Here is a 12,240-nt window from a genome sequence, read left to right as displayed (position 1 = left end):
GCTCCCTAGCACGCATCGGGGAACTTCTGTGCTGGCCGTGTCCCTTGGACACAGCCAATCACAGATCGCCGTGAATGGCCAATCGGAGTGGCCGTTTGGTAGGCGATCTGTGCGGCCAATGAGAGATGATCTCATATGTAAACATATGAGATCATTTCTTATTGCCGGCTCTCACAATGACAGCGTCCTGTCAGGGAGAGAGGAGACCGATCTGTGTCTCTTGTACATAGGGACATAGATCGGTCACCTCTTCCAGTCACCCCCCTTCCCCCACAGTTAGAACACTATATATGGTACACATTTAATCCCTTCCTCACCCCCTAGTGTTAACCCCTTCAATGCCAGTCACATTTATACAGTAATTAGTGCAGGGCTCGACAAATCCCGGTCGCCAGGTCGACTAGAAATGGGGTTCTGGCGACTTGGCTTGGAAGGGGGGGCAAAAAAAAAGAAACATTTTTTTATTTTTTTGTGAGCTGGTGGTGAGCCGTTGGTATTACAAGTTATTGCCACCAGATGTGTAAGCTGGCGCCATCTGGTGGTGGCCGTTGGTATTACAAGTTAAGCATTACAAGTTAAACAGCAATTCTAATGTAATTTTTCACTATTTTCACTGCCATCTTCTTCCCTCTAATTAGAACCCCCAAACATTATATATATTTTTTATCCTAACACCCTAGAGAATAAAATGGCGATCGTTGCAATACTTTCTGTCACGCCGTATTTTCGCAGCGGTCTTACAAGCGCACTTTTTTGGGAAAAAATTACACTTTTTTTAATAAAAAAATAATAAATAATAACAGTAAAGTTATCCCCATTTTTTTCAATATTATGAAAGATAATGTTACGCCAAGTAAATTCATACCCAACATGTCACGCTTCAAAATTACGTCCGCTCGTGGAATGGCGACAAACTTTTACCCTTTAAAATCTTCATAGGCGACGTTTAAAAAAATTCTACAGGTTGCATGTTTTGAGTTACAGAGGAGGTCTAGGGCTAGAATTATTGCTGTTGCTCTACCAATCGCAGCGATACCTCACGTGTGGTGCGGGCGCTGCTCATGTATGTGTTCGCTTCTGCGCGCAAGCTCGTCGGGACAGGGCGCGTTTTCTGGCTCCTAACTTTTTTAGCTGGCTCCTAGATTCCAAGCAAATTTGTCAACCCCTGAATTAGTGCATATTTATGGCACTGATTGCAGTATAAATGTGAATGGTGTCAAGTGTCCGATGTGTCCGCCATAATGTCGCAGTCCCAATAAAAATCGCAGATCGCCGCCATTATTAGTAAAATAAAAATAATAAATAATAATTCTGTCCCCTATTTTGTAGGCGCTATAACTTTTGCGCAAACCAGTCGATTATTGCGATTTTTTTTTTTTTTTTTTTTTTTTTTACCAAAAATATGTAGAATACGTATCGGCCTAGACTGAATTTTTTTTTTTTTTTTTTAAATTGGGATATTTATTATAGCAACAAGTAAAAAATATTGTAGTTTTTTTCAAAATTGTCGTTCTTTTTTGTTTATAGCGCAAAAAATAAAAACTGCAGAGGTGATCAAATACCACCAAAAGAAAGCTCTACTTGTGGGAAAAAAAGGACGTCAATTTTGTTTGGGAGCCACGTCGCACGACCGCGCAATTGTCAGTTAAAGCGACGCAGTGCCGGAAGCTGATATTTCACCTGGGCAGGAGGGGGGTATATGTGCCCAGTAAGCAAGTGGTTAACCACCGACAATATATGCTTGCCCCCAAACCTGGTGTAAAGGCAACATTTAATGTACTAACACATTTTTATCACAAAGTACATTTTTTAGCGTTGGTCCCCCACAGACAGTTTTCATTAAGCTGGGTGTGGCACTGGGTTGAATTAAAAACCAAGAAACAACTGTTGGGATATGTCTCTATTAAAATATAGGTCAATGCTTGCAGCCATTGGCTGAGAGCATTGATAAAATGCTGGTTTTCCCTCTTAAAATTTATATGGGGCTCTGTTCGCCCCCTAATCAAACGGGTCTTGTATGCTCGGGGGAATCAATGGGGGACTTTCGGTCCCCAACTTACAGCATACTATACTGCAGCAACCATAGCTCCTTTATCTCATCTCCATGATGCATATCCACTACCTTTTATGGACCTGGTGGACTCCCACCCCATTCCTGTATTACCCTGGCTTCCTCCTATACATTGCCCGATTAGACTCAGACCATGCTTGACCCATTCTCTCCACCTATGGGACTCTGTAAAATTTTCGGCAGGTCTAATATCCCCCCATTTACCTCTACTTTGCCTTATACACTGACTGCTATTTCCTGAGTGCTATGATAAGGTGTTGTATAGATGGTATTTACACGCCTCCTAGGTTGGCCCGTTTCATTCCATCCTATTCTCTTTGTTACTGGGGCTGCTCGCAAGATGGTACAATGGCTCATATTTGGTTGACATGTCCCAAGGTCTCCAGACTATTGGTCAGGCTGTACTCTTCTTCGTGACATGTTTCACACCAACCTTAAGAGAATGTAGCAGGGTTTGACAAATTTGCTTGGAATCTAGGAGCCAGCTAAAAAAGTTAGGAGCCAGAAAACGCACTCCGTCCCGACGAGCTTGCGCGCAGAAGCGCACACATACGTGAGCAGCGCCCGCATATGTAAACGGTGTTCAAACCACACTTGTGAGGTATCGCCGCGATTGGTAGAGCGAGTGCAATAATTCTAGCCCTGGACCCCCTCTGTAACTCAAAACATGCAACCTGTAGATTTTTTTAAACATCACCTATGAAGATTTTAAAGGGTAAAAGTTTGTCGGCATTCCACGAGCGGACGCAATTTTGAAGCGTGACATGTTGGGTATGAATTTACTCGGCGTAACATCTTTCATAATATAAAAAAAAAATGGGGATAACTTTACTGTTGTCTTATTTTTTAATTAAAAAACGTGTAATTTTTCCCCAAAAAAGTGCACTTGTAAGACCGCTGCGCAAATACGGCGTGACGGAAAGTATTGCAACGATCGCCATTTTATTCTCTAGGGTGTTGGGATAAAAAATATATATAATGTTTGGGGGTTCTAATTTAGAGGGAAGAAGATGGCAGTGAAAATAGTGAAAAATGACATTAGAATTGCTGTTTAACTTGTAATGCTTAACTTGTAATACCAACGGCCACCACCATATTTTTTTTTGCCCACCTTCCAAGCCAAGTCACCAGGACACTATTTCTAGTCGCCATGGCGACCTGGTGACTGGGATTTGTCGAGCCCTGACCTAGGGAATAAAATGGTGGTCATTGCAACTTTTTATCTTGCACGGTATTTGCGCAATAATTTTTCAGACGCCTTTTTTTTGGGGGAAAAAAAAAATAGTTTCATGAATTAAAAAATAACAGTAAAGTTAGCCCAAATTTTTTTGTAAAATATAAAAAGATTATGTTACGCCGAGTAAATAGATACCTAACATGTTATCCTTTACAATTGCGCACACTCATGGAATGGGGCCAAACTTTTTTACTTAAAAATCTCCATAGGCGACGCTTGGAGTTAGAGGAGGTCTAGTGCTAGAATTGTTGCACACGCTCTATCGCACGCGGCGACACCTCACATGTGTGGTTTGAACGACGTTTACATACGTGGGCGGGACTTGCATGTGCGTTCACTTCTGAGCGCGAGCTACCGGGGACAGGGGCGTTTTAATTTTTTTTTTTTTTTTTTTTACTTTTTTTTTTTTTTTTTTACTTATTTATTTTTTCGAACACTTTTGTTCCTATTACAAGGAATGTAAACATCTCTTTTAATAGGAATAGTGTGTGAAAGGTCCTCTTTAAGGAGAGATGCGGAGTCAATAAGACCCCACATCTCTCCTCCAGGCTGAAAAGAATGAGATCGTGAAAAAAAATTCAGATATCATTCTTACTAGCTGCAATTGCGGTTTGTTTACTTGCGGGTACCCGGGCGTGACGTCGTCATATCGCGCCTGGGCCTCCGACGGTCATAGAGATAACTGGTGACCATCTGGTCACTAGTCATCTCTATGCCTCCCATCCGGCGCACGGCGATCATCTCTCCGGGCCCCCGATGGCTCGGGAGAGCCCGGAGAAACACCGGCTGGCGGCGGTAGGGGTTGGGGGGATGTCCCCTCCCGCCGCCTATAAGAACGATCAAGCGGCGGAACCGCCGCTATGATCATTCTGATGGTGCGCAGGATCGCCGCCGGAACAAAATGATATCTGAATGATGCCTCTAGGTGCAGGCATCATTCAGATATCACCGCACAAAGTACAGGACGTCATATGACGTCCACCAGGGATAAGAGATCCCCTTTTTGGACGTCATATGACGGTGTGCGGTTTTGAAGTGGTTAAAGCGCAAAAAATAAAAACCGCAGAGGTGATCAAATGCCACCAAAAGAAAGCTCTATTTGTGGGGGAAAAATAAGGACGCCAATTTTGTTTGGAAGCCATGTCGCACTACTTCGCAATTGTCGGTTAAAGCGACGCAGTGCCGAATCGCAAAAAGGGGCAAGGTCCTTAACCTGCATAATGGTCCAGGTCTTAAGTGGTTAAAGTGTACAAAATATTTTCAAGCAAGCCATACCTGGTAAAGACCACCGTACGGACTCGCGTACTGCTGTGGCTGCCAATCTCTTACCTGATGCTGAGAAAACGTACGTTTGTACTAAATTGAACAGTCTAATTGATGTCCTGCGCCTAACCACAAGCGCAGACAGATGTCGGCAGGAAGAACCAGTGAGCATTTACTTTAACATGGGGAAAAAAAAAGTTTGCTCCAATTTTTTTAATTTTTTTTTTTTTTTAATTAAGATATTTTATGGATGTAAGACTTGTTTTTATTTTTACGTCGGTTGTGTTTGAATTCTTAAAATTATTATGGTTGCAATTGGTATTTTTTACTTCGTTTACATTTCATTACCTAAAATTTTGTTTAGATATGCTAATTGAGGTGATGATGATATGCACTTAACAGTAATGAGAAAATGTATTCATGTTTTTGGCAGACTTCTTCACCTGATTCTTCCAATGAAAACTCCCCAGTTAGCCCTCCAGATGATCAGACACAAGGGGATGCACCACCTCCACTGGAGGATGAGGAACCCGCCTTTCCTCACACTGACTTGGCTAAGCTGGATGACATGATCAACAGGTGTGTGTGTGTGTGTGTGTGTGTATATCGGGTGTAGCTTATTGGAGTCAAGTTTTTGTCACATTTCACAAATTGATGCAATTGGATCAAGCCATATAAGCAAGTAAAACTATTGTTGCATTATAAATATAGAAATAGCTAGGCACTTGTGCGGGAGACTTTTGACTATCCAAGCACCCTGTATTTTATGTATGGTGTTTGCATTTATGCAGGGAACACCTTTTACCTATAGATATTTAAAGCATACATTTTTGACGATGCAAGTGTCCATTAGGAAAGTGGTAATTCTAGACTTATAAACACCTTTTAAAGTGATTTTAAAGGCAGAAGTTTTTTTTATGTTAATGCATTTAAAAAGACCAACTTACATTTTTGCCTCTCGCTGAAATATAAGGCATCCCCCCCGAAAATAGGGCCTCCCCCGAACATAAGGCATCCCGATAATAATGCTGCCGTCTGCTGTTCGCTCTGCCCTGACGGAGTCTGGCCGACTCACAATTAGACAGTGAGTAGTGCGGAGCAGGAGTCTGGCACATTGTGTGGACACACAGGGGTGACTGAGGTAGGGGGGAAATGTCTGATAAAGGGGTTGGGGGGATGTCTGGTGAAGGTGTCCACTGGCACAGGGGAGGGAGATCACTTAAAATGACACAGGATGATCAGAGGGGGGAATCAAAATGGCACAGCAGAATCAGAAGGGGTTACTAAAATGGTAACCCCCCCCCCTCTGATTCTGTTGTATCATTTTGATCCCCCCCCCTTCATATACAGGTAATTTCGTTTTTTTTGTTCAACAATAAATGTGTACCGTATTCTTCATGGGGAAAAATAAGACCTCTGCTGAAAATAAGACCTAGTGCATCTTTGGGAGCAAAAATTTATATAAGACACTGTCTTATTTTTGGGCAAACAGGGTAGTAGCCCATTATGCTTTGCCTTTGCAGGGAAATGAAGAGGAAGCAAAACCCCTCAGGGTTTACTTCCTCTTTAAGTTGGTGAGGCAAATTCTGGTGGATGATGGAAAAGTCAACTTGTGATTATTCATTTAGTGATGCATGGTCGTTTTGTGTTTTGAAATTTAATTGACCAGCCATCTCAATTTGCTATTTAGACTAGCTCAACATATGCCCCCCCCCCCCCCCCCCCATCACTGTGCGGGTTTATCTAGTTCAGTTTCTCATTAACCAAACAATTTCTGTGTGTTTAATTTTTTTTAATATAATGCTGTTTTTTCCCCTTTTAACCTTTTTAGACCTCGCTGGGTTGTTCCAGTTTTGCCTAAAGGTGAATTAGAAGTTCTTTTAGAAGCTGCTATTGATCTTAGTAAAAAAGGTAAGCTTTCTAAAACCATGGAGACATCTGCATTAAGAGGTGGAAGAGTTTATGTACTGTACATCATCTAAGATCTATTTTTAGATTAAAATTTTATGGGTTAGTTAATGCTTCCCGTGGCTCTATCGGACCCTTTTTGATTAAAGTGCTCAGTGCAAATGTTTTTTATCGTTTTTTAGAAACCCCAAGAAATATAGAACAGTTTACAGAAAACTGAATCTTCTAATAGGACTGTTTTATCCAAACGTGTGGCTTAGAAAGTCTGATATTTTTAAGCTTTGTGTATATTTTACCCCTCCTGTATACAGAGATAATATAGCTGTAGTGGCTACTAAAGTATGCAAATATATATATTACACATGCTATAATATTGTTTTTTAAGCAATGCCTAAAACATGTTGTAAGGGGTAGTATGTGCTGGAGAGGAGTGCAGAAAGTGTGATGGGCAGTAAATGCAGGCTTGTAGTGTTGAGTGTATGACAGAAGACATAATGTTTGGATGAGGTTGTGGGGAGAGAAGGCTGTTGTGTGTACAGTGTGCAGCAGATAAAGAATAGAAGTACAAAAAAAAGTGTAAGAACAGAGATATATAATATCTCTCTCTTATCTCTCTCTCTCTCTCTCTCTCTCTCTCTCTCTCTATCTCTATCTCTATCTCTCTCTCTATCTCTCTCTCTATCTCTCTCTCTATCTCTCTCTCTATCTCTCTCTATCTCTCTCTCTATCTCTCTCTCTATCTCTATCTCTATCTCTATCTCTATCTCTATCTCTATCTCTATCTCTCTCTCTCTCTCTCTCTCTCTCTCTCTCTCTCTCTCTATCTCTCTATCTCTCTATCTCTCTCTATCTCTATCTCTATATCTCTTATCTCTCTATCTCTCTCTCTCTATCTCTCTATCTCTCTCTCTCTATATCTCTTATCTCTCTCTATATCTCTATCTCTTATCTCTCTCTCTCTATATCTCTTATCTCTCTCTATATCTCTTATCTCTCTCTATATCTCTTATCTCTCTCTATATCTCTTATCTCTCTCTATATCTCTTATCTCTCTCTATATCTCTTATCTCTCTCTATATCTCTCTCTATATCTATTATCTCTCTCTATATCTATTATCTCTCTCTCTCTCTTATCTCTCTCTCTTATCTCTCTCTCTTATCTCTCTCTCTCTCTCTCTCTCTATATCTCTTATCTCTCTCTATATCTCTTATCTCTCTCTATATCTCTTATCTCTCTATCTATTATCTCTCTCTCTCTCTATCTATTATCTCTCTCTCTCTCTATCTATTCTCTCTCTCTCTATCTATTCTCTCTCTCTCTCTCTCTCTTATCTCTCTCTCTCTCTCTCTCTCTCTCTCTCTCTCTCTCTCTTATCTCTCTCTCTCTCTCTCTCTCTCTCTCTTATCTCTCTCTCTCTCTTATATCTCTCTCTCTCTCTCTCTCTTATCTCTCTCTCTCTCTATATCTCTCTCTCTCTCTCTATATCTCTTATCTCTATCTATAATCTCTCTCTCTCTCTATCTATAATCTCTCTCTCTCTCTATAATCTCTCTCTCTCTCTCTCTCTATATATATATATATATATATATATATATATATATATATATATATATATATATATATATATATATATATATATATATATATATATATATATATATAATCTGTCTCTCTTAACCACTTAAGACCCGGACCTTTAGGCAGCTAAAGGACCCGGCCAGTTTTTGCGATTCGGCACTGCTTCGCTTTAACTGATAATTGCGCGGTCGTGCGACGTGGCTCCCAAACAAAATTGGCGTCTTTTTTTTCCCCCACAAATAGAGCTTTTTTTTGTGGTATTTGATCACCTCTGCGTTTTTTTTATTTTTTGCGCTATAAACAAAAATAGAGCGTCAATTTTGAAAAAAAATTAATATTTTTTTACTTCTATAATATATATCCCCCAAAAATATATAAGATTATTTTTTTTTCCTTCAGTTTAGGCCGATACGTATTCTTCTACCTATTTTGGTAAAAAAAAATCGCAATAAGCGTTTATCGATTGGTTTGCGCAAAATTTATAGCGTTTTACAAAAAAGGGCATAGTTTCATTGCATTTTTATTAATTTTTTTGCTACAATAAATATCCCTAAAAAAGATGTAAAAAAACATATTTTTTTCCCTCAGTTTAGGCCGATACGTATTCTACCTATTTTTGGTATAAAAAACAAACAAACGCCGTAAGCGTTGAAAGATAAGTTTGTGCAAAATTTAAAGCGTTTACAAAATAGGGGATAGTTTTATGGCATTTTTATTAATTTTTTTTACTACTAATGGCGGCGATCAGCGTTTTTTTTTTCCGTGACTGCGACATTATGGCGGACACTTCGGACAATTTTGACACCATTGTCATTTTCACAGCTAAAAATGCATTGTTTTACTGTGAAAATGACAATTGCAGTTTAAGAGTTCACCACAAGGGGGCGCTGAAGGGGTTGTGTGACCTCATTTGTGTTTCTAACTGTAGGGGGGTGTGGCTGTAGGTGTGACGTCATCGATTGTGTTTCCCTATAAAAGGGAACACACGATCGATGACATCGCCACAGTGAAGAACGGAGAAGCTGTGTTTACACACAGCTCACCCCGTTCTTCAGCTCCGGGGACCGATCGTGGGACTCCAGCAGCAATCGGGTCCACGAGTCCTGCGGCCGAGGTCACGGAGCTTCGGGCCGTGTCGCGTGCATGCGCCCGCGACCCCACGGCTGGGCTTAAAGAGCCACGTACATGTATGTGCCCAGCCGTGCCATTCTGCCGACGTATATCGGCTTGAAGGGGTCCTTATGTGGTTAAAAGTTCTTTTAGACCCTTCGAAGTCTGTGATGTGCATCACTGTGTGGGTCCTGGGCTCCATTTAAAGGAAGGTGAGCTTAGGATCTCTGATGAGCTTGGAACATTACGCTGCCTTTGACTTCTGCCACTGTAGACAAGACAGGGATTACAGCAAGATGTTCTGTAGGAGAGGTGCAGATACAAAACATTGACATAATTTTTTTTGAGGGTTAAGAATGGGTAGATTTTTATTTATTTTTTGTTTTTTCCTTCTAGAGTGGCTTGTACTTATTATGGTCTCTATTTTTATTGAACTGTTCATAATTTTTTGTTTTTTACATTTTGTGTAGGCCTTGATGTGAAAAGTGAAGCATGCCAACGATTCTTTAGAGATGGTCTAACAATATCTTTTACAAAAATTCTTACTGATGAGGCAGTGAGTGGCTGGAAGTTTGAGATCCATGTAAGTCGTGTCCCCCCCCAATGTACTTGTTATTGGCATTATAGCCATTAACCCTGGTTTATTTAGATGCTTTAAAGGTAACCTTTAGACAAAAGATGAAAAGGTGAACTAACCTGCAACGTTTACTGCACCCCTCTGGTACCTGCTGCATGTACCTTAAATGAGCTCCATCTTCTGAACCCTCTCCTACTGTTCCTGCACTGGGAAACGTCTCCATGGAGCACCAGAGGCTTTGTAACTGCATAATGTGAGTAATGGTCCAAGCTCATTGATCATTGCTGGCCATGTGACTGGACTGACCATTAAAAATCTATTTGAGGCCTTTTGGAACAAAGCTGAGATTTTCGTTAGCGCAGTCACGTTCACGTGGCCAGTGCTGACCAATGAGTGCTTGCCACTGTGAGCAGTATGCAGCTTTACAGCCTGCAGTGTGGTTTTAAGATGTTAAGCAATGTTTTACCGGCTTAAGAGGGTGTCAAAAGATTGGAATAGTTTAGGGTACATACAGTTGTGCTCAAAAGTTTACATACCCTGGCAGAGTTTATGCTTTCTTGGCCATTTTTCAGAGAATATGAATAACACAAACTTTTCTTTCACTCATGGTTAGTGTTTGGCTGAAGCCATTTATTATCAGTCAACTGTGTTTACTCTTTTTAAATCATAACAGAAAAAACCCAATGACCCCGATCAAACGTTTACATACCCTCATTCTTGATACTGTGTATTGCCCCCTTTAACATCAATGACGTCTTAAGTCTTTTGTGGTATTTGGATTGAGGCTCTTTACCTTTTTTAGATGGTAAAGCTGCCCATTCCTCTTAGTAAAAATCCTCCAGTTCCTGTAAATTCTTGGGCTGTCTTGCATGAACTGCACTTTTGAGCTCTCCCCAGAGTGGCTCAATGATATTTAGGTCAGGAGACTGAGATGGCTAATCCAAAACCTTGACTTTATTCTGCAGTAGCCAATGACAGATCAACTTGGCCTTGTGTTTTGGATCATTGTCATGTTTGAATGTCAAATTACGTCCCATGCTCAGCTTCCTGGCTGATGAATGCAAATGTTCCTCCAGTATTTTTTGATAACATACTGCATTCATCTTGCCATCAATTTTGACCAAATTTCCTATGCCTTTTGTAGCTCACACATCCCCAGAACATCAGCGATTCACCTCTGTTTCACAGTAGGAATGGTGTACCTTTCATCAAAGGACTTGTTTACTATTCTTCAAATGAAGCGTTTATGGTTGTAGACAAAAAGCAAAATTTTGGTCTCATCACTCCAGATGACTTTGTGTCATAAGGTTTGAGGCTTGTCTCTGTGCTGTTTGGCGTATTGTAATTGCCATACTTTGTGGCATTTGCATAGTAATGGGATTCTTCTGGCGACTCGACCAAAGCGGCCCATCTTTCTTCAAGTGCCTCCTTATTGTGCATCTTGAAACGGCCACACCACGTGGTTTTTATAGAGTCCTGTATTTCACCTGAAGTTATTTGTGGGTTTTTCTTTGCATCCCAAACAATTTTCCTGACAGTTGTGGCTGAAATTTTAGTTGGTCTACCTGACCGTGGTTTGGTTTCAACAGAACCCCTAATTTCCACTTCTTGATTAGAGTTTGAACAATGCTGATTGGCAATCCCTATTCCGTCCGTCCGAATTAGCCTCCTGTGTTTGCCCCCCTGGGTGGGTGGGGGGGGGGGGGATCACGCGCTTAGGGTGTCTCAATTGATGCCGTTTATTGCCCCAGAGGGCCTTCATTGGTGAGTCACACCGCCTCCTTTTAATACTCCAAAATAAAACATTGGTAGCTTGCTACACTACTATCTTTTTAAATAAAAACTTTTTTTTTGGACATTGTAACTATGAGATTGTATTCTTCTTTAGATGTTCTTGGTTGACGCCTCATGAAGAGGCTGCATTGGCCGCAAAACATATAGAGGACCACGTCTGTACCTACATTATTGAACCAATTTCTGCGTACCGATCTGGTCCTCAACAGCATAGGCGTCTTGGGGCAATACTTGGAGTAGCCCTTGACAACTCCCTTTTTTCCTTCACTCTCAGTTCCTTGGATATCTTTTTATATCTCTTTCCTGTTTTATACAGTTCAACTACCTCTTCCCGCAGATCCTTTGACAATTCTTTTGCTTTGCCCATGACTCAAAATCCAGAGATGTCAATGCAGCACTGAATAAAAGATGCAAGGGTCTGTCAGGAGACCAGAAGCTCATTGATCTCTCTCTCCCTCTCCTCCCTCTCCCTCTCCCTCTCTCTCCCTCTCCCCAAGCCACAGGATAGTTACCTTTATTAGCCATTCGGACCCCTTTGTGTCAACTTGTGTGCATGTTATCAGGCCAAAATCACCAGGGTATGTTCATTTTTGATCAGGGTCATTTGGGTAGTTTATATTGCAAAGAGTAAATACAGTTGATTGATAATGGCTTCAGTCACCTTTTCTTCAACCGTGGACTGTTCAGTCTTTTGTATAGTA

At 40.9% G+C, this 12,240-nt stretch overlaps 1 protein-coding gene across 1 annotated transcript in view; it reads left to right on the top strand.

Annotated features, from left to right (window-relative positions):
- Positions 1–12,240, top strand: part of USP9X (ubiquitin specific peptidase 9 X-linked) — a 316,211-nt gene that overhangs the window by 53,674 nt on the left and 250,297 nt on the right. Inside the window, 3 exon segments of the mRNA XM_040338099.1 lie at positions 5,005–5,150; positions 6,403–6,482; positions 9,639–9,751. Of these exon segments, the coding sequence (XP_040194033.1) occupies positions 5,005–5,150; positions 6,403–6,482; positions 9,639–9,751 (339 nt within the window).

The sequence above is a fragment of the Rana temporaria genome, chromosome 2 (genome assembly GCF_905171775.1).
Source record: "Rana temporaria chromosome 2, aRanTem1.1, whole genome shotgun sequence".
NCBI classification, from domain to species: domain Eukaryota; kingdom Metazoa; phylum Chordata; class Amphibia; order Anura; family Ranidae; genus Rana; species Rana temporaria.
Note: the sequence above shows the minus strand (reverse complement) of the source record. Positions and strands in the feature narration are given on the sequence as shown.